Source organism: Stegodyphus dumicola, chromosome X2 (assembly GCF_044657685.1).
Source record: "Stegodyphus dumicola isolate Sdum_Otavi_A_Nest chromosome X2, ASM4465768v1".
NCBI lineage: Eukaryota > Metazoa > Arthropoda > Arachnida > Araneae > Eresidae > Stegodyphus > Stegodyphus dumicola.
This window is the reverse complement of record NC_140781.1, coordinates 42,192,385-42,219,460: the sequence shown is the minus strand read 5'-3', so window position 1 is coordinate 42,219,460 and position 27,076 is coordinate 42,192,385. Positions and strand designations below refer to the sequence as shown.

General features: G+C 34.9%; 1 protein-coding gene across 1 annotated transcript in view; it reads right to left on the bottom strand.

Annotated features, from left to right (window-relative positions):
- Positions 1 to 2,832: 2,832 nt before the first annotated feature.
- The window catches only part of LOC118202958 (uncharacterized), a 38,634-nt gene continuing 14,390 nt past the window's right edge, over positions 2,833 to 27,076 (bottom strand). The window contains exon 2 of the mRNA XM_085809968.1: positions 2,833 to 6,023. Within this exon, the coding sequence (XP_085666094.1) occupies positions 3,083 to 6,022 (2,940 nt within the window). The 5' untranslated portion in view covers position 6,023 and the 3' untranslated portion in view covers positions 2,833 to 3,082. The remainder of the gene's footprint in view (positions 6,024 to 27,076) is intronic.

Below are 27,076 nucleotides of genomic sequence, written 5' to 3'. Positions count from 1 at the left end.
TAACCCTTTCTTTCAGCTCTAACTGTCGTTTGGAAAGCTTTCCAAGCTCGCGGAATAACGTTTTTATTAATTACAAACTCTTGGGCGACCGACGTCGAACTGCGCCTCTCCTCAAATTTCCCATTTTTGCTACCACATGTAAAAGGCACCCTGATGTTTTCTTCTACCATACTGCACGTACAACCTCACCTTCACTTCCAGAAGAAATGCGCCTTCCTTTCTTCTTTTTAAGTCGCTTTCCACTCCTCCCGCTGACTCCTCACGTTTTGCGTCATGGACCTTATAGAAAATAGACCAACACAAATGGGTTTTCTCCCTCGTCTGACGCGCTCCCGGCTGTCACCTCGATCACATCCGGAGGAGTAGGGACGACTTGCAGAAATTTAACAGTGGTTGCCTATTGCAGCGTGTATAATTGTCAAAAAAAAGCTGGTTGTAGCGCCTCATTTCACGAATTAGAATTTCTCCATATTTTTACTTTTGAAATCGAGATTGATTTTTAAAAATTTAGCATATTTATCAAGCATAATTAGCGTTCCAAATAATTATAAAGCTATTGCATGCTTTCAGGGCTTCATATTTTTTTAGATTTTTCTATGCTGTAGGGAAATTTGTAACTACTTCTTTTAGAAAATAGTATTTTAAATCTCAACTAATAGAAAATTTCAAACAAGCATTTTCCTCTTGCAGTTTTTATGTTTTTATTGGTGTAAATAAGTAAAAAATACTAAAATATTTAAAAACGAATTTTTCAAAGTTTTGTTTAAAATTCTAAATTGTGCTGCTTTTTTTAAATTAAAGATGAGTGTTATAGCACAATTTCTATAAAGCAATTTTATTTCAATTATATTTCATAATACATCATAGTGATAAGTACTTTTGACATCTTAATTTTTATACATTTAATTCTAATATTAAAATCGTATTTAACCGTAATAATTAACTTTGCTTGTATTTTATAGTGATTATTTTTTAAATTTATTTTTAGTTCTGCATTAGATTTTTTTTATTTACTGTTAATTTAATTTATCAGCTCGAAGCGGCATTTTGCGCTGTTTCACTATAAATGTCCGTTTCTCCTTCCAAATTGTTGTTACCAAATATTATCGATCTGTATTATATTTAAAGAAATTAAATAATGAAGAATCTGCATCTGCATGAATACATGTATGTTTTTCGCACTGTGACAAAAACGACGGTATCTAGAGCTATCAAATTTTGAATAATGTAATCCTCCACCCGAACATGGGCATCTGGACGGCCGAATTTCGAATTTGTTTTAATCTATTTCATATTTTGTAAAAATTTAACAAATTTTTGATTAACAAACTCAACGAGTTCAAAGCGAGCAATAGTAACACTGTACGGAAAATAACATTTTTATCTCCAGTGCGGAAATTCTAAAGATATGCTCTTTTGAAATGTATGTGGTTTACGGACGAAGAACATGATATTCAATAAATATAGGTAACACACAAAACGTTAAAAAAAAGGTTCCTTTCGGGCGTAATACAAAATTTGAGTGCTTCTAGATTTTATTTTATCTTTTTTTCTCCTTCATTACACTCAGAAAATTCTATGCTCCGAATTTTATAAATTACTAAAATAAATAATCCACTTTAATGTTAATAATTTAATGATGATATAATCAAAGAAATGATCGTTTTGTAATGTTATTATAGTTTTGAAAATCACTGCCTGAAAATGTTCATTAAATTTTAAAAAAAAATTATCAGATCTTGTTTAATTTTACCTTATTTATTTCAAAGCATCACGTACTATCAATCTTATTTAATTTTATCTTACTTTTACGCAAAATTAAGTTCATAAATTTTGTGCTTAGAGTTTTTACCGTTTTACCAAAGTAAAGATGTTTGTACAAGAATTACGCGTGAAAAAAATGCGCGAAATGCAGTAAAAAGTGCTTCAATGAGATGTATTAAATTCTATTTAAAAAAACTGCGACTTTCCTAATCTCATCACTATACAACGTATCACATTTAATAATTAAAAATAGTTATGTGATACAAATGCCATAGGTTTCAGTGTTAAAGTAAACCATATCGTCCCTACTCTTTCTTGCGGACATGTCGGTGACGCGCGCCCCGCCCACTGGGTTAGTCTTTTTCTTATAAGGTCCATGTTTTGCGTGCTTTGACGTACTCTTTGACGTCATGATGCTGATATTTGAACGCGCATCACCTTTCTGCTGAGTTGGGTTTTCAATGTACTGATAGTAAAAGGCCTTTTTCATTACTTTCATGGTTGTACGTTTAAAAGTGAATTTGTTCTTAAATTTTGCAAACTAATTTGTATAATACAGGGTCTCGACCAGAGAGAATTCCCAGTTTTAAGGAGGAAATTTTACGATTCCAGAGGGAATTATTTGACTTCACACTGGAAGACTCAAACTGTAACAAAGCGAAAGGCAAAGAACAACTAAACCATGATTGAAATTTTGTAACGCGAAAGGGCAAAAGAAAGATTAAAAAATATGAAGCGTAATATGGAAACATATGAGAAACGTAAAAAAAATACGTTTTCTAATTCCACCACAAAATTTTTTTAGTTCCCCCAAATCCTACCACAAAAACTACTACACACAGTATAACTCTGAAAAGCAGAAGTAAAATTTTAATTTATAGATATTTTTATTTTCTATCAAACTAAACTGGTCGCTGACTTACTGATAACACAGGCAATGATTTTGGAATTTTTTTTTTTTTTTTTTTTTTTTTTTTTTTTTTTTTTTTTTTTAAGAAAATAAAAAAATTCTATTTTGAAATTTTGAAGAGTATTCGAAGAATTTGTTGTTGATAGAAGATAACAAGAGACAATATAGAAAGTATTTTTATTTGAGATATAACAAACTTGTTATGCGCATTTTCCGCGATAGGATTTTAAAACTGTCTCAAAAATTTATTTATATGCATATACATTATAAAAGTAATAACAAACACAAATCCTCCAACTCAAAACTTTTCCGTGATTAATTTCCCACGAAGAGCTTGCATATTTTCTTAACGTCCAGGTTTAATATTATATTCTGCTTCTTAATTATAGCATGCAATTTTCGCTCTTTTTAAACAATGACAGCGTCAAATGCAGAACATTTATTGCTTATGGGAGGACCTAAAGCTTTTCGCATTCGCTCCCAAAATAATTTTTGACCAAGCGTATTCTCTGTCCATTCTAAACACAGTCTAGTTTTCTCCAAGTATAGCAAGTTTTTAGTGTACAATTTCTTGTTTATATTTTCCAACTGAACTAAAATAAGACCATCTCTGGTGTCGTCGAAAAGTTTATGCTGAGCCATATGCAGTTCAAACATGCACCATTCACTCTTGATGAAGCTCTCTGAAAGAATCAAGATAACTTTTCTGCTAGCCTCAATTGCTTCCAATATATTTTCTGTGATAAGAGAACCCACCTGAAAGTCCCTTTCGTGCACACAAAGTTTAAATTTTGGCTCCTGAACTTCGAGTGCAGGTATTAAGTAGGTTACAACCCATGGTGTATTTGCAGAATTGTAAGAGAGAAAAGCATCGTAATCATATCGAGGCTCGTAAGCACAGCTGTATTTCTTCTCTTTCATCTTAGCTTGGACGTGGAAAACCCAGTATCGAACATACCACCGAAAATAGAAGCACACAAGTAAAATTACCATAATGAACAATGTTACGAAACAAATTATAACTATTGCAAGCAAACCTATCAGAGCAGCTTCTTCTACTTCGCAGTTAACTACCGGTAATTCGACGTTTCCTAAAGGTTGGTTTTGCAAAAAGACAGGTTCCACACAAGTATACACTAAATCATCTATTTCTTCTTCTGGTAGACTAAATGTCAGGTTTGAATCTCTAAAGAAAGCCTGAAAATCCTCCATTCCACATGCGCTACAGTTGAAAGGATTTCTTCTTAAATCTAAGTATTCTGAAACTTGACCGAATTCAGTTAACATTGTTGGGGTAATATATGTTATTTGATTTTCTGACAACCCCAAAATCATTATGGTCAAATTAGGGTGGAATATTTTGCTGTTCCAAGGAACGATTTTGTTTTTCGACAAAAACAAGCTTTTTAAATCAGTAAGAGATGAAAATATTTGACTTGGAAAACTATCTATCTTATTCTCGTCAATATAAAGAACATTGAGTAATGGCACGGGGTGAAAAGGAAGGTATTTTTCAACAAAAATCAAATTATTTCGGCTTAGGTAAAGTTGTCTCAAATTTCGCATCCCAAAAAATGTGTAGTTTTTTAAATAACGTAAATTATTTCCTCTCAGATCAAGAATTAACAAAGACTTAAGAGTCTCAAATGCGTATTCGTGAATAGTCTCCAACATCGTGGCTCCTAGACTGAGCAGCTTCAATTTATACAAACCAAAAAATGCATATCTTGAAAGTATAGGATCTAGTGGCACATGGGCTAAATTTAATTGCTCTAACTGCGTCATATTTTCAAAAATGAAATCTTTTATATTAAAAATCAGATATGGAAAAATGATGATCTGATGATGGAAATCTAATACTTCCAAGTTTATAGACCTCGCTATTTCAGAAGGAAATCCTATTAATTCGTGGTTATTAAGCACCAGCTCTTTTAGATTAGGAAGATCTTTGAATGCTCCACTTTTAATGTCTTGTATAGAACAACGCGGTAACCACAGAGACACCAAAGACGGAATATAGGGAAATATTTCCACAGCCGGAAAATAATTATAGCCTAGATCAAGACGGAATATAGTTGTATTTTGTAGAAATTTTAATGCATCGTAAGGAAAGCTGTTTAAAAGAACTAAATTTCTCAAAAACAAAAATTTTATTGATGTATTGTTTAAACTACTGGTAACATTAGCCATTGCAAATTCATTAACATAGTTCACAGATAAATCTAAAATCTTCAGATAAGGTAAGCAATCGAATGCATTTTTCTCGATTATTTCAATAGTAGTATTAAACAGACTAAGATACATGAGTTTTGTGCTCTTTAAAGGTACAAGATCGTTTTTTAATATACTTCTAATGTCCGTGTTTCCATCCAAAGTTAAATTCTCAAAATGTGTTAAGGTTTTCAATGCTGATGCAATAGTCCCAATTCTGATTATTGAATTGTGCGTTAAATTCAGGGATTTCAGCAAAGGAATATAAGTGAAAGCATCTTTTACAACCATTATATTATTTCTACTTAAGTCTAATTCTTCTAAACTTTCAAGACCCATGAAAGCTCTTGTAATGTATCTGTGATGATTATTGATCAGCTTAAGCGACCTTAATTTTTTTAAATGGGGAAACAATGGCTTCAATAAAATAATCTGTAGACAATTAGATATATCTAGTGTCACTATATCAGTTGGTAAAAAAACTGATATTTCATACATGGAGATGTTACTGCAGGAAATACTGACATCTTCATACAGTTGAATGGAGCAACTAAAATTTTCTTTTAAAGTATCATACCAAATATCAGGTAAAGCTGTCTCAGTCGTTATTGTATTCAAATCTTTATACAAGGGTTTATTTCGTTCTTGATGTTTCGTCATTCCAAACAATTTAGTTTCAACATAATTATTTCTAAACTTACTTTCTACTTCCATTCTAGGGAAAGAATTATTTTCTGAAGACTCATATGTTAAACTCTTGTCGTCAATATGGCTGTGACTGAAATTGGAATTCTTGGAATTGCTGTTGCTTCTAAAATTGGAAGAAATCTCTGAAGTATTGGAACCTTTTGTTAAAATATGACTTTCTTCATTAGCTTCGGGTACGTTTTGCTTCTCGTTGAACTGAATAGATGTTATGCTTGATTTAACTGTAGGACTGCTGATTTCTCCATTGCTTATATCTGTTCTCACTTGATCCATATCATTTGCATTTTGCTCGCTGAAATATTTAGACTCATTTTTTTGCTTTAGTTTATTATTTATTATATGCAGCTCAGTGGTCAAAATATTATCCGAGACACACATAAAAAAGATGTCCATGGTGAAAAATATCGTGACAATATCCAACAATTTCATCCTGAAAGAAAAAAATAAAGAACTTTAATTAAAGCTTCTTCTTTGCTGTGATTTATTCCTTTAAAGGGCACCGATATATAAAATGTACCGGTTGTTTGTCAGTTTTTTTAACCTCCTAAAATGTTTATTTTTCTACACCAAAAGCCGTAAGTTTCTAATGTTTCCATTTGGTTTTAAATAGCAGCACTACCCTATTAATGCTCAATATTTTGCTGGTATGAAATTAATATACCTCGCTCTAAGGCTCTGTTTGACGATTCATTAATTCCATTGCAGGGGAATAAAAAAATTCAAAATCGCCAAATATATGACGTACACATGCTGAATCTTATATATTTACTGCATTTTAGTCAGAACTGATAATTAAAAGATTAGTACGATTTTAAGACCGGTATACAACTACGGCGAATATCACTGCAATTTATCGATGACTTAAAATAACTACAAATATATTTTACAACAGATTCTCCAAACTTTATGTTTTGCATAAATTTCATAAAACGGTTGTAGGGTTTATATTTATTTTAAGTTATCTTTCCTGTCAAGCCTTTACTTTCCCCTAGAAATGCCAATGCTAGAGTATGTAAATTGTAGTAGAGCGCGCAGCGTATTCAAATTTAGCAGAAGTAAGTTGAGTTTAAATAGAAGGGAAACGAGTTTGTAAGTGTGCTTCTTGAATCGCGAACGTGAAGGTTGCTAGGTAGAAATTTAAGAACCGCAGTTTGCTGAATCTTTCAACTGCTTAATTAGTAAGCTCGCTGAATCTCAGCTGTATTGTAGAACGCGGTTAGGTTAGTTAAGATCTCAGAGCCTCGTAGGTAGTGATCTAGCTATTCATTCATCCAGTCATTATTTTTTTAGTTTCATATTTCTGTTTCTGTTAAACCCCCGGGTCGGCGTAGTTTGTGAGCGTCAAGTGAACGCAGCTGTTATTTTTTAAAGTGGAATAAAAAGGGCTTTAAACCCTTTTTACGTGTTTATGTAAATTTACATTTCGTAACAGTCACTACCACAGTTGCTGACAAGTTGGGGCCATACCATACTACACGGTAATCAAATTTCGATTTATAGCTAACGGGACCAGAAATTGCGTGAAAGAAATAGACTACCGTTTTGCTAAAATACTTAAAAAAGTTCTGTACTTTATTAAAAATGCACAGATGCAAGACCAAAATTTCAACTGAATAATAAGTAACAACACACCGATACTAGAAGCTCTTCGCACTATTAAAATTGAAAATATTTTCTGTTATGACTTTAAAAATTTATACAAGGCTCTTTTGATACAAAAAGTCTTTGACAGTGTTTTAACTCTACCAGATTTATTTCCATAAATTATTCCGGTTATTTCCAAAGAAGAATGGCAACTGTATTTAAAAAGTTTTCTTTATAATAATTACATTGCTTTTTCTAATGATTTTTAAAACAAATTAACGGTATCCCGATGGGGACCAGCTCTAATTCAGCGATCTGTAATGTCTACCTTTTTACCAAGAAATTTCATTTTCAACAACAGTTATCTCAAGTACAACATTCATATTACTCTAACATATCAATTTTAAAGATATCAAAATTTACGACAAAAGAAGAGATTTTGATTTCTCTACTATTAAACATCCATTGGCACACAAATACTTCCAAAAGAGTAATTCTAAATACCATACATACTCAGCTCCTTAAAATAAAAAATATTTGCAACAAAATCGAATATTTACAAGAAGAAATTAATTATTTAATCAAAATTCTTTTAGGGAATAAACCACCTCTATTCAAAATCTCTAAAACTCTGAAGAAAGCTGGTATTAACTACCTTTTTAAAATTTATCATCTGTAGTGATATGATAATTATATGATAATTATTACTTAAATCTTAATCGGAGGGAATAGTTGGATGGTTACGATAAGAAATTTAATGTAAATATGTACAAAGAATTTTATATCTTCTCCCCTTTCCATTATTAATATTTCTTTCTACTATTTTATTAATTTATTACAGGCAAATTTTCTTGTTTTTACTAAAAAAAAATAGGGCTTTTTTGTTTCAAAGACGTTTTGTACTCCGATTACGTGAAATCTTTTATCTTGTTTAACACATTTTTCCTTTTCCTCAACTTTGAGCCAGTGCTACTTTCATGTTTTAAGATTTTACAGAAGACAGCAGCATCTTTTAGAGTTTCTTAACGCCGCCATTTTGAACTTCGTAGATCACCCTTCTCCGTAATTTTTACGACCGCATTCACATATAACACCCCCGCACACAAAGTTTAACAGGATAGGATTTTTTTAACACATGTTTAAATACTTTGTCTACTATTGGACAATTTGGACTTTATTGCATACTTTATCCAAGAACTACCATCTTCGGCTTCTTCAGAACCACTGTGAAACAAAATGACAAAAACTCAGCTTGATCATCTGAAGAATTAAGTAAATTTTCGCTTGAAGTACGTCATATGATTTCGGTAAGTTTGCATTTTTTCAATTTTGTATTTATTAGACATTCACGTTTTGCCGAAATCGGCTTTGTTTTGATTTTATTATTTATGCAAGCTCTATGAAAGGTTATTCGTTTTCTTGGAATTAAAAGTTTAGTTAAACATAATCGGGGACCGCCCATTTTTAGAATATTGTTTAAATGACTATTTGGTTAAAGTATACTTACTCGTATATTGCGATCTATCTTTATATTTCAATTTTGGATTTGCATATAATGTTTTTAGACCAATTTGGTTTTTTCGAATGGTCATTTTACAGTATGTAATATTTTTTTTTTAGTCAGTTTGAAACAATGTTATATTTTATTCTTTTTAAAAGTGTTTCGAAGGCATATAGGAAAAATCCTGGTACATTTGAGACAAACGTTTTTCGGTTTATGTGAGTTTTTAAGTAATATATAGTTGATTCGTTTTTCGGGTTTTGATCTCAAATTTACCGGGAGAACGAAACATGTTTTCGAAGCATATTAATTAACCTTTATGAAGCTTTAATTCATTTTCCCCTGATGAGTTCTGAATTAAAGTTTGAATAAAGGGAGATTAATTTTTATATTTTTATTATCTTGTATATATTTTTCCTTTTTGCATTTTTAGCTTTCGGTTTGTACTACTATGACCATTTTTATTTTGAAAGGTTTTGATTTATGTTTAATCCTTTTACAAAGATGCAATTATTAATATTTTTGAGGAATCGCCGTGCTTTTGAGTCTAATTTACTTTTATCTTTAGATGCTTTAAGTTTATTTTACTTCAATTCAGCAGCTATAGCGCAAGACCGGTTTAAAAAATTTGCTTTTTATTTTTGCCGCTTATTAAGTTTCTTTATGTATATAACAATTGTGGTAAATAGTGAGTAATAATACTTATATTAAGCAAAGAATATAGTTGTACAAAAAAGCAAAGAAGACACCGAGTCACAGGGCCAGCATTGACAATATACACTGGTGTGCAAAAATTAAGGACGAAGTCGAAAAATTAGCATATCAGCTGAACGAAGAGGCAGAGCGGACAGAAAGTCCAATCAGGAGATTAAGTAAGGTGATGTACGGTAGCACATGCGCAGATATGCAGGTAGACGTAATGGGGGAGTGTCTGAGTAGTATAAATCATGTTGTCTGTGTAAGATCAGTATTTCTGGCAAAGAGATTGCACGCCGTATAGCAGTTAAAATCACACCGAGTTGCTGCCTCAGCGAGAAATGGAGAATAATCAATCTGTTAGACGACATCTGGATGCTTTTACCCGAGGTCGAATCATTGGGAAGTTGGAGGAAGGCCGCAGTGTGACAAGTGTGGCTGCAGAGTTCGGAATTGCTCACAGCATCGTTTCACGACTTTGGAGACAATTTCAAACTACAGGAACAGCTATCCGGGGGTTCAGTAGTGGTCGTCCACGAGGAACCACAGCCGCAGATGAAAGGTATATTGCCTTACAGGCCAGAAGAAACAGGCGGCAGACAGCGGGAGAAATCGCTAGACACACGACACAGGCGACTGGACGACCGATATCGCGTTTTACCGTGGCCAGAAAACTGCACGGTGGAGGTCTGTTTGCACGACGCCCTGTACGGTGTGTACCTCTAACGCCTGCCCGTCGGAGAAGGCGTTCTCTGTGGTGCCGGAAACACCGGAATTGGAGAGACAATGAATGGGGACGAGTACTCTTTACAGATGAGAGCAGATTCAGTCTGAGTAGCGATTCTCATCGCATACTCATCTGGAGAGAGCGGGAAAGCCGCAATCATCCCTCGAACATCATTGAAAGGGACAGGTATGGAGGTGGCGGTGTTCTCGTTTGGGGAGGCATCATGCTTGGTAGTCGTACAGACCTTCACATCTTCGACGCAGGTTCAGTCAACGGGACCCGTTATTGTAACGAGATTCTTCTTCCATATGTGCGTCTTTTTAGAGGCGCTATGGGTCCGCAGTTCCTTTTCATGGACTACAATGCACCATGTCATCGCACAGTAGCTGCCGAATAGCTCTTAGAGAGTGAGGATATTGAACGTATGGATTGGCCGGCACGATCTCCGGATCTCAATCCCATCGAGCATGTATGGGATTTTCTAGGCAGACGCTTGGCAGCTCGTACCTTACCACCAGCAACGATTTCGGAGCTTCGATTGGCGCTGCAAGACCAATGGGCAGCAATGCCTCAACAACTCATTGACACCCTCATTCTCAGCATGGGCAGACGCTGTGAAACCTGCCTAGCAGTCAGGGAAGATCATATCCCCTATTAAAGACCGGATGTTTCTTGCTGGACACCCATCACAGGGATGTTTCGGCCTTCAGTCGCATTGCGCTCCATGCTACTTTTTCAATAAAGCTTCTTTTTATCCCTCTGATTTCTCTTTTAGTAAGTGGTGCTTACATTACTCTTGTCCTTACGTATTGAGGATCTTACGGTATTAAATGTGTTGATTTGGAAAGCTTTTGTACAAAGTTATATTGAAAAAACCGTCTCGTCCTTAATTTTTGCACACCAGTGTACTTAAAAATATATATATATATATTCTGTCTTTTTGACATTTTTGATATTGCAAGGTTAAAAAAAAATGGTGAATGCTCCTTAACTTCATTCACAGTCTCCTGGAATAACAAAACAGAAACGACGGCAATAGTAAATCTGCTAAAAACTTTGACACTCTTTCTGAAGTGGTCAATTTTGATTTGCTTTCTAAATCATGCATGAAATGCCCCCATATTTTCTTCCTTTTTCATTTGCCGTGCTTTATTTATATCATTAAATGTTGATTGTATGTTAAAAATTTTACAAATTTACACCATTTTAATTCTATTTCTAAATGGCAAGTATCTCGATACTACTGTTTACATATCGTGGAAAGTCTGGATTTTTTCTTTATGTGTTGTGTAAATCCAAATTAGGAATGCTTTACTCTATGGACTTTTCTAATAATTATAAAACTCCAAAGTGCTCAGAAGACAAGTAAATTTTTATTTGTGTAATTATAGTAAATCTTTTATTTTAAAAATGAATGAAAAAAGCAAATGATAATAATTAATCCATTGGGATATATCCGATTACAAGATATTGTGATTAGTTAATTTAGAAAGCATGTAAAGTTTATGCAAGAATTACGGTTTTAAAACAATCAAAGCCTGGTACTCTTACACAGGAATCACACAGGAAATGATGACGTAAGAAGCAAAAATTGCAGTTGTTAACTAATTATTAAATAATAATAATTAATTTGAAAACAGCCTATAACACTTAAAAATTATCTTAAAAGCTCAAAAAATATAAATTAACATGAAAATTGGTAGAAATATTTCACCGCTTAACATAAGATTTTAATCTTTTATCTTCGGAAGGAGGTATTTTCATTCTTTCTTATCGTGTCATTTTACACTCAATAGCAGCAGAAATATTATAAAAATATTTATAATCTTCTCTTAAACAAAATTAATATCTCTTTCTACCAACTGAAAACAGTATATCTCTACTATCAAAAAGAATAAAAACTCAATTAAAAAACAATTTTGAAAAACGCTACTTCTTTTCTTAACGTAAATTAGTATAAATAGGAAAAATAGAAAATGTTTATATCAAAAAGCAGGAAAATGTCAAAATGACCCATCCCCAGTAAGCAAACTTAAAGCAGACATTTAAGGTTGTCTAATGTGTACGGATAACTTGTTTAGATTTTTTATTCAGATACTGCAGTAAAAATATCCATCGGATTTTTGGTGATTTTCCATGGCAATAAAAGTAATTTATACCGCTATCGGATTATTCCATCTGAAGCAAAAAAACGGAAAGTGAGTTTCATATCTTTTGGCCCGAAGGCAATGGAGCAGTGTCGACTCGTTTGTAAAATTCTAACGCTTCTGAAAAAGGAATTACAGCTGCAATTTTTGTGGTCTTATTTTTGACTTGCTGAACTGAAATTTCAATGCATGAAAGATTTCAGAAATTTAAGGTACATAACTACTGTTTCAGCGAGAAGTTCCACCCACTTTCATTAATATTTACCAATGGCGGTGGTCCTTGTCAAGCTCGGAGGCTCCCACATGTGCGGGTGTTGCGGGTCCCTAAGAAAGCCTTGCTTGGAGTTAGCTGTTTTGCTATCCAAATCACTTGCGCTTTAGATAAAACTGTGTAGAGACAATAGAACTTTTGAAGCAAGAAACGTGAAAGATGAGCAATGCCCTCGCCGGGACTCGAACCACGGACCTATCGAATACGCGCTGAGTGTGCTGATCACTACACCACGAAGGCATGCTAAGAAGGCGTGAGTACCTTATAACTGAACCAAAGCTTGTTAGACTCCGCACTGTGAACCTCCAATATAAAGTTTACTTTTTCTTCTTCAGAATTTAACTATATTTCTTATGTTACGTATTTGTAATCCCGCAAGCAGTGGAGCACATGCAACGGAAAAGATCGAAAGGTTGAAATGATTTAAATTGTAAGCATCTGTTAAGATTAAAATTAAAAAACAAATATTGCTTAAACCTTCTTATGACTCTGGAGTTGCCTTTAGAGACGGGTTAAGAAATCGTCTGAGAAGGTTAGTACGGTTCAAGAAGATAAGTTAATTAAAGAGTGAAACTGTGAAAATACAGCAAGTTATTTTTATTTCAGATATTACACAGATATCATGCGCATTATTCATGATAGCATTTTAAGACATTATTAAAACAAAGAATATGATAAGTACAATTATTACGTAGGCAATAACAAACACTGCTGAGCGAAATCAAAAATTTTCAGTGCATTATTTCGCACAAAATATTTGAATACCTTCCTCCCATTCCTAGACATCTTTTGTGTTCTTTTTTCATCACATTCTCTTAAAATTTTTCTCTTGTTTTTAAGCGTTAATATGTTCAGACGCCAAAATTTTATTGCTTATTGGAGGACCTAACGCCATTTGCAAACGCTCCCAAAATAGCTTCTGGCTACGGGTATCTTCCTTCCATTCTAAACACAGTCTCGTTTTTTCTAAGTATAACAAGTTCTTAGAGTACAGTTTTTTGCTTATTTCTTCCAACTTAACTAGAATAAGGCCGTCTCTAGTATCGTAGAAAAGTTTATGCTGAGCCATATGCAATTCAAACATGCACCACTCACTCTTAATGAAGCTCTTTGAAAGAATCAAAATAACTTTTCTGCTAGCGTCAATTGCTTCCAGTATGTTTTCTGTGATAAGAGAACCCACTTGAAAATCCCTCTTGTGCACACAAAGTTTAAATTTTGGTTCCTGATCTTCGAGCGCAGGAATTAAGTAGGTTATAACCCATGGTGTATTTGCAGAATTATAAGATAGAAAGGCATCGTATTTATATCGGGACTCGTACGAAGTGCTGCGTTCCCACTCATTCATTTTGGCTCGAAAGTGAAAAAACCAGTATCGAATGTACCACCGGAAAAAGAAGCATAGGAGTGAAACTACCGTAGCGAACAGTACTACGAAACAAATTAAAGCTATTGCAAATAAACCTATTAGAGCAGCCTCCTCTGTTTCACAGTTAACTACAGGTAAATCGACACTTTCAAAAGGTTGGTTTTGCAGAAAGACAGGTTCCACGCAAATGTAAGATAAATTATCTATTTGTTCGGATGGTAGAGTAAATGTTAGATCTTTAAAGAAAGCCTGAAAATCTTTCATACCGCAGGCACTACAGTTGAAAGGATTTTTTCTTAAATCTAAGTATTCCGAAACTTGACCAAATTCTGCTACCATAGTTGGGGTAATATGCGTTATCTGATTTCTTGATAACCCCAAAATCCTTATGGTAAGATTAGGGTGGAATAATTTGCTGTTCCAAGGTACAATTTTGTTTCCCGTTAAAGTCAAAATATATAAATTGCTAAGCGATGAAAATATTTTATTTGGGAAATGTTCTATTTTATTATCTTGAAGGAGAAGCGTACTAAGTAATGGTAATTGATGAAAAGGAAGATATCCTTCAATAAAAATCAAATTATTTCCACTTAGGTAAAGATGTCTCAAGTTTTGTAAACCAAAAAATATATAGTTGTTTAAAAAGCGTAAATTGTTTCCCTGCAGGTCAAGAAGTAACAAAGATGAAAGAGTCTCAAATGCAAATTCTTCGATATCACCCAACATTGTTTTTTCTAGAAACAAATGCTTCAAGTTAAGCAAACCAAAAAGTGCATATCTGGAAAGTGTATTACTTAATGACACATATTCTAAGTGTAATATCTGTAACTGTGTCAAGTTTTCGAAAACGAAATCGTTTATAATAAAACTCACATCTGGTACGGAGATCTGATGACTTATATATAATATTTTCAAATTTACAGCACTCGCTATTGCGTAGGGAAATTTTAATATTTCGTGATTAACAAGCCTCAGTTCCTGAAGATTCGGAAGTCCTTTAAATGCGTCGTCTCTAATATCTCCTATCAAACAATTAGTTAATACCAGAGACTCTAGAGATGGAATATAAGGAAATATTTCCACGGTTGGAAAATAATTATAGCTCAAGTCGAGATTGAATAGACTTGTATTTTGCAGGAAAGTTAAAGCTTCATAAGGAAAGCTATTTAAAGAAAGTGCATATCTCACGTACAAGAACTGTATTGATGTGTTGATTAAACTGCTGGTAAGATTAGCCAGTGCAATCTCATTTACGTAGTTTACTGTTAAGTCTAATATCCTTAGATATGGTAAGCAGTCGAATGCATTTTTCTCAATTATTTCTATAGTGGTGTTATATAGACTAAGATACATCAGCTTTGTGCTCTTCAAAGGTTCAAGATCACTTTTTGATATAATGTTAATGTCCGTTTGATCCAGAGTTAAATTCTCAAAATGTGTTAAGTTTTCCAAGGCTGATGCAATAAAACCAATTTGTATTACAAAATTATGCGTTAAATTCAAAGATTTCAGCATAGGAGTAGAGGTAAAAGGACGATATAAAATCATTATGTTATTTCTACTTAAATCCAAATCTTCTAAGGCTTCAAGACCCACGAAAGCTCTTATAATGAACCTGTGATGATTATTGGTTAGCTTAAGTGACCTTAAATGCTTTAATTGAGGAAACAAAGGCTTCAGTAAAATCATCTCTTGACAATTGGACATATCTGCCGACACAGTATTAGTTGGTAAAAGAACTGATATTTGATACATGGAGATATTACTGCAGGAAATACTAAGTTCTTCAGATTGCTGAATGGAACAATTAAAATTTTGTGTTAATACATCATACCAAATTTCAGATATAGAATGCAGTATAGTTTCTCCACTAAAATGCGTATCCAAGGATATGCTTCGTTCTTGACGTTCAGTGATTCCTAAAAATTTAGGTTCAAAATATGCATTTTTAATTTTGCTTTCTACTTTCATTGTGGGTGATGCATTAGATACTGAAGATTCATATGTTGTACCCGAGTTGTTAATATCGCTGTGAGTGGAAGCTGAAGGTTTCAAATTTCTGTTGCTGCTAAAATTCAAGAGGATATTTGTAGAGTACGAACTTTTTGTGACAGATTTACTTCCTTCATTGGCTTTACGTATGTTTTGTTTCTCGCTGAAATAAAAGGACGTTACGTTTGAATTAACTACAGAAGTTGAGCTTTTCCCACTGGTTATATTGTAAGGATCTTAAGTTTTACTAACGTTTATTTTATTTTAAATCTTTACTATCACTTCTTATTTTCTACTTCCGGCCAGAATTATAAGCGTGAAGGAGTTTATGCAAAGTTGTCTGGCGAACGCCAAGTATTTAAGTGTGGCCTTTTTGCCAAGCAGAAGAGAGGAAGCCGTGAGTTCGAAGCAGGCCGCTTACCTTAGAAGTTAAGCAGTTGCTACTTTGCCTTCCAGGCCAGAGGTTTTAATCCTCTTGATAAATTAAACGTATTGTAGTGTTCACAGTCTCTGTGCTACATACGCTTCCTGTTATTATAAGGCCAATCTTATTCTAAAGTTAAATTAGAGTTTAGTTTTATTTTGATATCTTTTAAGTTAGACCCCGAGTGGAGGGTCATTGTATTCCGAAGTACGGAAGTCATTGTATATAAAGAAAAAAAATAAAGGGTTTTGTATACCCTTCGTCTGTATCCTGTCTACTTACTACAATTAGTGAACATAGCTTTAGTAAGCTCTCTGTTCTAGTCAGGTCATTGTATGTTTCCGAAGAAGGTTAGAAGAAACATTGAACCTGATAGTGGCGCCCGACGAAGAATAACCATGGCCGAGTTTCAAGAAGAACCTGTGCTGCCTGCAGAAACAGCTCAGAATCCAGAAATGCCAGCTGCCGCCCTGGAAGGATTTGGGTATATTGTCCAGACCATGCGCGCTTCGATGAAACCAGAAGCAACGTTTAATGGAAACTCACAGGTAACCAGTTTTTTGAAAAAATTGGATGACCACTTCATGCTCTACCCCGTGCACGAGTTTCAAAAAGTTACCTTAGCTACCAGCGCTTTGAGGGGCCAAGCGCTTAACTGGTTCAAATGTATCGGCAGAAGTCTCTTGGGTCAAGCAGGAAGTCCCACCTATACCTACGAAAATTTCAAGACTGCCCTACTAAAAGCCTTCCCTGTTGTAAGGGATCGTGCGAAATTAGAAACAGAACTTTTCAGTATATATCAACAAAGAATGGAAAACCTCTCGAGTTTTATTTTAAGAAAAATTCACGTTTTCAAGCTCTTGTATGGAAACCGTCCGGATCCTGAAATAATTCAAGTGATTTTGCCGAGGTTACTACCCCAAGTGCAAGACTTTATTGAATTGAGAAATCCGACTACACTGGAAAAATTATTTGAGCTAGCAATCCAGTTTGAAAGTAGAAGAACGGCGGACGTCGAAAGAAGACGCCAATATCAACAGCGAAACCAATTTGGTACGCCAAGACTACAGCAAACTCAAGCACATGGCTACGGAGAAAAAGCGAATCAGTGGGCAAGGAAACCCGAGCATTCAAAAACAGCCGGCGAACGTCGACAGTTCAATAGCAACCCAGGAAAAAAGTCTCAAGGCCAGTGGAGAAAGAAGGAAAGCACCGAAAGAAAAAATAATTTAAACTAAAACGGATTTCTGCTGACGAGAGGGTGCGGAAATCCGAAGGCCACGAAAACCCCTCTTCCTACAAGTTAAATACAGTAATGGTGAAAAATTTAACTCTTCCGAAGATTGAAGTCTTGGTAAATAATATCCCGGCCACCGCACTCCTGGATACCGGCGCGCAGTGTTCCTGTGTGGCAGAAGTCTTTTTTAGAAAGTATTTTCGCAAATACCGCATATATAATGCGGATAATACAACAGTATTAGCGGCGCAAGGAGAACAATGTAAGTGCGTAGGTAAAGTACCTTTGTACATCCGTATCAAGGACGAACAAGTAAAGGTGATGTTTTTTATAGTAAAGAATTTGCAAGCACACTTAATACTAGGAATAGACTTTCTTTCAGACGCACAAGCTACACTGGATTTTAATGAAGCGTCTCTTAAGCTGACGATGAAACCAGTGCGTGTAGAAAAGGTTGAACCGCCGAGGTTAAATCTTGACCACCTGCCTAATGACGAGCAAGATAGAATCCGACAAGTGGTAAGTGAATTTGCTTCCTTATTTAGTGATATTCCAGGATTTACCCAGGTTACTAACCATAGTATTGACACCGGAGATGCATTGCCGGTTCGTCAAAAACCATACCGGTATGATAAGAATAAGGAAAAAATTATAGAATGGCATATTACCGATATGCTACGTAAAAAGATCGTAACGCCTATCTCAAGTAGTTATGCTAGTCCGGTGGTTTTATGTAAGAAAAATAATGATTATCCTTTGGAGCATCCAAAAAGGTGGAGATTCGCTATTGATTACCGTAAATTAAATTCCATAACGAAATATCCGGTATATCCGTTACCGATTATAGAAGAAATTTTAAGGAACATAAAATCAACCAAATTTATGACAACTTTAGACTTAACGAATGGTTATTTTCAAATAGGGATCAGGCCTGAGGACGTGCCTAAGACTGCTTTTATAACCAAGTCTGGCACTTATGCATTTTTGCGAATGCCGTTTGGCCTTTCAGGCGCCCCAGCAACATTTCAGCGATGCATGGACATTGTGTTAAGACCTGTTCTCGGAAAGTCCACATTTATCTATTTAGACGATATCATTATTACTAGCGATAATCTAGACCAACATGTACAGGATTTAAGACAGGTGTTTTCTTTATTAAATGAGGCCGGTCTAAAAGTTAATGTCGAAAAATGCAAATTTGCAGCCCCTGAATTAAAATATTTAGGTTACAAAATATCGCAAAAAGGGATCGAGACAGATGAATCAAAAATAATCGCTGTACAAAAGTATCCGACTCCAAACACGGCAAAGAAGCTCTCTTCTTTTCTAGGACTTTGTTCATATTATAGGTCCTTTATAAAAGATTTTGCGGCTATCGCTGAGCCATTGTTAAAATTAAAAAGGAAAAAGGCAAGATTCTCGTGGACGGCCGAAGCCAATAGTGCTTTCGAAAAATTAAAACAAGCATTAACGCAAGCCCCTGTGTTGAAATTTCCTGAAAAGGATGAGAATTTAGAAATTTCAGCGGATGCTTCGGATTATGCGGTAGGAGCGGTACTTTCGCAAAATCAGCAGCCAGTGGCATTTTTTAGCAAAACTTTAAATCAAACACAAAGAAACTATTCCGCGACCGAGAGAGAGGCACTTGCAGTTCTGTTAGCAGTGCAAAAGTTCCGAGTCTATTTTGGAAAGGCACCGATAACAGTATATTCTGATCATGCGGCGGTAACTAGATTGTACTCTGGAAAAAATTTATCCCCAAGGTTAATAAGATGGGCACTCAAGCTGCAAGAATATAATCTGGTAATCAAGCATACCCCCGGAAAGGAAAATATCGTAGCAGATGCCCTGTCACGAATTAAATTAGACGAACAGGGTAATACCGTAAAAGTTGCAATGCTGACAGCGTGTACAATAAATTCCCGAGAAACTGTAATAACCGAACTGGGTAAGGATCCTGAGTTTGGAAGTATTTATGAGTATCTGAAGGATCCTGAAAATTTTAGCCACCAAGATATTGTGGCGATAAGAAATAGGGCGGCCCATTACGAACTAATAGATGGTCTATTATTCTACACAAAAACTACGAATTCCAACAACGAATTTCGACCTGTTATCCCAGCTAGTCTTAGATTAAATATCCTGCAAGAGCTCCATGACAGCCCTTTAGCTTCTCATGCTGGTATTCGAAAAACTATCCAACGCGTACGCGAGGCAGTCTACTTTCCTGAACTGCAAAAGTTAACAAGGGCGTATGTCCAGTCCTGCCCAACATGTCAAGCCGTTAATTATATTAATTTCCGCCCGGCTGGGTTTCTAAATAGTATTAAATCCGAATTTCCAAATGAAATAATCGGCATCGATTTATTGGGCCCTTTCCCAAAAAGTCAGTTAAACAAAAGTCGCTATCTCCTTGTTATAGTTGATCATTTTAGTAAATGGACCGAAATTGTTCCCTTAAAACGAGCCTCCGCGAAATTAGTTACCGATTCTATTTTAAATAAATATATTTTAAAATACGGGGCGCCCCTAAAAGTTATATCGGATAATGGTCCTCAATTTGTAAGTAATATATTTGAAGACATGTGCCAAAAACTGGGCATACGTCATTTAAAAATGGTCCTGTATCGGCCGCAATCAAATATAGCGGAACGGGTCAACAGAAATATAGTGAAAATTATCCGTAGTTATGTTAAAAATTTTCATAAAAGCTGGGATAACTATGTCAATGAATTTGCTTTCGCCCTTAGGACCGCAAAACATGATACAACGGGCAAAACTCCTGCTGAGTTATTTCTAGGCAGAAAGGTTATAACACCGTTAGATAAACTATTTTATGTGCAACAAAGAGCCCCAGAATTTAAAATGGGTGATATAGAAAAACTAATAAAAGAAGCAAAAAAGAATACGGAAGTAGCACAAAGAAAACAAAAATTGTATTATGACTTGAAACGACGGGGAGTAACTTATAAAGTAGGGGATGAAGTACTAAAAATTAAGCATTCACTTTCTTCAGCACCAGAAGATAAAACTGCCAAATTTTTTCCACGCTTTGAAGGACCATATGTTATAGAAAAAATAACTCACGCTGTTGTAGTGTTAAAGGCAAGAAATGGTGAAACCTGTTCCGCAAACATTGATCAAATCAAGCCCTACTTCGATCGTAATAAAATGCAAATCTTTTCAGATCTTTTGCAGGATCCGGTACGGCAGACACCGCAGGTACAAGTTCCAGAGGTGGGAAAACGACAAGTACAAGGGCAAGCCAATGAGAGACAGAAGCAAGTGAAAAGAAAATTGCCCCGCGGAAAAATTGAAGGTACAAAGAAAAAGAAGCCGTTCCACCGTCCAAAAAACAGAGTTCACGAACACCCCCAGAATGAAGAAGGGAGAAGGACGACGTATGTGGAAAAGACCGGGAGAAAGGACGGCAACTATAACCCGGCTGTGAAACGGAAGATTGACTCATCCGACAGAACTCTCCGCAGCAAAAGTCGCCGAACTGCGGAAGGGCCATCAGCGGCGGAGGAAAAAGTACAAGAAAAAGTTGAACGGCCAACAACGAGGTCCAAGCAGGATCACGACAGAAGTTTCCCGGTTCCACCAAGACCAGCTGTCTTCAAACGGCCAAGACCACAAGCAGAGGACAGAAGGAAGATGTTCAAGGGTGGCCGTAGTGGTGAAAAACGGAAGCTTCCAGAGGAAAGCACTGAAGGGCGAGCCCGTACAAGAAGGAGGATCAACCAAGCTACGGTCTGCAGCACCTTTAAAGACTGGGCCCAGAAAAGGATGTCTGAATATTACAAAGATAAGTAAAATTTTATGTTACTTTACAAACTTAAGTTAATCTTTCATTCTTACTGCAAGTGGCAGATTTCAAGAAGTTTTACCTCATGCGAGGTCTACCTTTATCGCCAAAAGGGCGAGAAATGAGTTGTGACAGATTTTCTTATTATGTTTTTCAATTACTCGCGCGTAAAACTAAAGTTGATGTATAATAGCGTTGTATAAAGACTTAAATATTGTAAAAAGTTATTGTATAAATTTTATTTAAAACATTCTAACAAGAAAGAAGTTTTAGTCTGAAAGACTTTTTGAAATGTAGTATTATTTCAATGTAGAAAGAATTGGCACTTGCTTTGAAAAGAATAGAAGTTAACAATGTACTACTAATGTATGTTTTCAAATGTGTAAAATTAACGGCATCTTGATATGTTCTTGTATACATGTGAACTGTTATTTTGAATGTTTAGAAATACCGTGATATGGTAAAAGTGAAAGTAATGTTAAAAAATTTGTTATTCGTGTGACTGTAAAGATTAAATCATGGTGAATATGTGTTAAAGGTTGAATGATGTAGTTAGGCTCTCTGACGCTACACTTTAGAGTTAGCCACTTTCAGAATAGTACCTCAGGGTCTAGAGTTGAAATTAGGGTGTGTTAAGAGGTCTCGTATGTTGAATTTTAACACGTTAGTGTTTCGATTGTAGGAGGAAGTGTTGAACACATAGACAGAAACACATTCGTGTTTGGTGTTTTTACAACACATGTCAGAGAGCACGGGGAGAGATAATTAAAATAGTCATGAATGAAATAAGAATGTTAAGAAAAGTATATTCTATATGTTATTTGCAATGTCATTCTGTAACATTTCATTAAACTAGTTTTCCTTCCAGATCTCTGGAAGGAACCAGAATTGAATAAAGCTCCTGTTTTGATGCAGTACAGATGAAAAAGAAAAAAGATTGTTGTATATTCCGGGAGCTGCTATTGTAACAAATTTCTTTCTTTTAAAATTTTCTAGTTTCTAGCTAAGTTATGATTGTAAAAGGTTGGCCTCGCGTTAGTTTCTAGAGCTAAAAGTTTTCAACAAGGTCGTTTTAGACCTCAGTTTCAAACTAATTAACTCTGGCGGGAAGTATGTAAGGATCTTAAGTTTTACTAACGTTTATTTTATTTTAAATCTTTACTATCACTTCTTATTTTCTACTTCCGGCCAGAATTATAAGCGTGAAGGAGTTTATGCAAAGTTGTCTGGCGAACGCCAAGTATTTAAGTGTGGCCTTTTTGCCAAGCAGAAGAGAGGAAGCCGTGAGTTCGAAGCAGGCCGCTTACCTTAGAAGTTACGCAGTTGCTACTTTGCCTTCCAGGCCAGAGGTTTTAATCCTCTTGATAAATTAAACGTATTGTAGTGTTCACAGTCTCTGTGCTACATACGCTTCCTGTTATTATAAGGCCAATCTTATTCTAAAGTTAAATTAGAGTTTAGTTTTATTTTGATATCTTTTAAGTTAGACCCCGAGTGGAGGGTCATTGTATTCCGAAGTACGGAAGTCATTGTATATAAAGAAAAAAATAAAGGGTTTTGTATACCCTTCGTCTGTATCCTGTCTACTTACTACAATTAGTGAACATAGCTTTAGTAAGCTCTCTGTTCTAGTCAGGTCATTGTATGTTTCCGAAGAAGGTTAGAAGAAACATTGAACCTGATAATATCAGCAAAGATCATACCTATGTTCTCTGGATCCGTACCAGATTTGCCTTGTCCACTGAAATGTTTAGCTTCCTTTCCCTGTTTTGGGTTATTTTTCAGGAATTCAACTTCAGAGTGTGAGATGTTACCCGAGAGACACATAAGAATGGTATCAGTTGTGATGCATACACTAACGAATGCGAAGAATTTCATCCTGAAAGGAAAGGAAACCCTTAACCGAAGTTTCTCACCTGCGGTTTATTTACATTACACAACTGGCTAGCACGAATAACCTGACCAATATAATCTATAGCTATAATCTTTGTTTTCATAAGCACTTGCAGTAGGATCAGCATACTACATATGGCCTTCTCTTTTCTTTGAAGAACAAGTATCATTAAAGTGTCAAAACAATAGTTATGTTTTGATAACATATTATATAGAAGTTTTTGATATGGAATAAATTTAGGGTATGATTTACATGTTGCCGAACATTTTGTTTTGTAGCAATAAATTTTTTTCTTAACTCATTTAAGAATTAGAAAATTTTGTCAATTTAATTTAAATGTTATTTTATTTGACGTGTTAATTACTTTCACTTATTTTAGGTAAGCTATATGAGACATTATTAAAATTTTAAGATAGAACTCCCAAGTCACCATTTATAAGGATAAATTCCTTTCCCTTAAGGGTTTAGTCCAAAATATATTTAGTCTTATAATTTTATTTTATTCCGAAATTGATTAATTGCTTTTCCCAAGTGTAAATGCTTCAAGATTTCTCAGTAAAATCTCTAACTGTCAGAATTACGGTGTTGTTTAATGAAATTGCAACATTTATGATTATTGATGCCCTGAAAACTTGGAACATAAATGGAATAGTTGGAAATTTTAAATATAAATAATATACATAAGAACATAAACAGATTTTTAAATATTTTGAAAATAAGCAGAATTGTAAGAGGAATTTATAACGACGAATATATAACCTCAGCAAATACAAATACAAACTAGATGAGTTTATAACAGCAGCAGAAACCTTATAAGTTTCACACCTAATAAGCGTATACATTCTAAACGATGATCTGGCCTTATAGGAATATATGTTCCAATTTTGATGGAGCACCAGCGGCCGAGCGTTAAAGTCACTAAAGACGGTTTCGAATCCCGCGAACGAGCTGGCTGCCTGGGTGTTTTCGTGTTTTTCCCATGTGTGACGTGTATAGATGTCACATCCCTTAGAAAGGCCTCCACGAAGACATCCCTTCCCTTAGGCAGATAGCCCTCGAGGTTTTGCTTAGCTTAATAAACCAAACCAAAGCAATTTTGTTATGTTTTTTGTCTTCAGAGGTATTGGAAAACAAAGATATTGGAAAGCTTTTCTTGTGGAAGTAATAAACAGAAGTGTCATACTTCAGACTTAATTAATAAGAGACTTTAACTTTCGATATGAAGAAAGAAAAGATTACCACTTTCGATGATATAGCTGGAACAAAGAGCGTAATGGACTGGAACATGAAACTACATTATAATCAATTCGCAAGTACTTTATGATATTTGTCTCGTATTAAGCTTGTGGGTTATGTAGTTAATTAACAAAAATAAGGTTGTCAAGAAACACTGAAAAAAATCAAGAAAACACTGAAGTGGAAGAAACAGTTGTAAATTCCATAGAATTAATGATTCGGTAACAAAATTCAGTAAATAGGAAAAGTTTCACTGTATAAAGAAAGCCTAGTAGCTTAAGATATATGAATCTTCTTCATGACTGAAATACATTGCCTCAAAATTTACCAGAAAAGAGAAAAAGGGCGGTCTTTGAAGTTTTCAAAATGATTTTAAATATGTCTATAATAAAACAGAAATAGTTTAATTTTAAAATTCTATTTTTTTACTTCGGACTGCAAGGGTTATCAGAAAGTCTAAGTAAACACAAGTCTTCAAACAAATTTCTCTGTCGATGAGTAGTGTGGGGATTTATTTAATTTACTTTTAACAGTTATTTATGTTTAAGCAGCTTTCCTATCGTTCTTCCTTTGAACTCACGCGACACGAATTTTCCAATGCACTTGTACCACATAGAAGCCTGGGCTGTAAGTGCATGTCTCAAAAGTTTTATAAAATGCAGTGGCGACTTTTTATACCTATGGCACTGTATGCAATAGAAAATGGGAATTTAAATATTCAATAAAATTGCGAATTGAGGTTTCCCCATCAAAAGTGACTGCCATCTTCATAGCAGGCCTTAGAGTGTTGACGATAAGTCCAAATCCCTCCATGAGATTGACAGCGGCCGACGAAACTTGCGACGTTGAGGGGATCATACTAAACGGTGAAGTTTCCTGTTACATGGTTCTCTTTATTGTTTGGCCTCTAGTATGACGACTTGTATGTTTGGCTATCATAAACTGACCTCGACGTTAGAAGACTGTTTAGTGAATAATCACTAAGATACTACAAAGTCAGGAGAATGGCGTAAAGGAGCCTTTATTAACGCAAAATTAGGTTTCACAGACTACACCATCTCGAGCTTTCAAAAGCCAGCACTTTTGGCTTAACTCAAAAGGTAATGAATAACTTAAAAGAAATGAAGTTAAGTACAATCTAACGGTTTCACGGGTAACTATCGCGCAAGTTGGCTTTGACCCGAAAGTCGCCATAAACAAGTCTAAAGGCAAGAATACCTCAACGCCACAGAAATATAATCGCTAGAGTATCAAAGATATCAACGTGGCCTACAAGCAGGCAGAACACGCTCTCCTTTCACCTTCCAAAACCTTCCGTTAAATACTAACATCTTTCTACCTCATCTGAACACACGCGGGTATATTTGCATTCGGGCAAGAAAGTGTGTGTTGAAAGCAAGAGCGATAGGAAAGGTTGCTTGAACGTAAAATTCTGTTAAGAAATTAAATACCTCCCACAAATTTTAGAAATTGCCCCTTTATGAAGATTAATGGCAATTTGAAAATTACCATATTTTTCAAGAAAATAAATATTTCTCAATTCTCAGATTTAACATTCTTTCAGTTTAGATTAAATGCACTAAAAAATCGAATACGAACGTTGAAAATTGTTTCTAGTATTAATATTTTCATTTTTGGGTAAAATGCAATTCGTAATAAACAAATTATACTGTTGCCTAGTTATCTTCCATACCATCTTTCAGGCATTTTTCATTTTACAACAGAATAATCCTTGCCAAAGTGGCACATAGAAAGCAATATCCGTTTCATCATAACACTTTGCAACAAGTTTGTTAACATTCATACTAATAGTTAGGTTAATAAGCAATGCCTCGAAAAGTTGTATTACATACCTTTGCTAAAACTTTGTCTCCTGAATGTACGCTATTGCTTGCATTGAATGTAAAATTTAACGATAGCAATAAAAAACAACCGTTGTCTATATCAGTGTTTCAAAACTAAAGTTATTTACGGACCATTTTAATCTTCTGCACGCCATATTTGCAAATCCAATCGAGTTGCATACGAAACTCAATAATGTAATTTTAATCTTATTAACTTATAGTGATGGAATTCAAGGCTTAAACTGGGCCGGTGTACGGCTCCAGTACTTCTCATTTTGAGAGCTATTGTAATTCTAGTCGAAGCGCACCGTAGCACCTAAATAAGAGGGGTTTCAGTAATTATTTTCTAAACCTGAACCACAGTTCCAGCATTTTTTACTTAATGTAAAAATATGCGGAGCGTGAGACTTTGAATTAAAGAAAAGCACTCGCCCACATGTCAAAATTTTATTTTTCAGAAGGTACAGTAAACATATGTCTTAATTATATGAGAGCTTGTTTGAGAGAGGGTAATTTTTCAGTCTTAAAAGTTTTATAAATGATCACCCTTGTCATGCCTTTGGTAATTCATTATCAGTGGTTTTAGTTACTGGCGATTTACAATAGATCGGAGAAAGATAACCCCTATTCATGTTCCTAAATATGCTCCAAGTCGCAGTGTGCTTAACATCTCTAATGCTATTGACAGCTAATGACTATTGCAATGATAAAGAACACATGCAGTTCTTTCATAACATTAAAATCAAATATGTA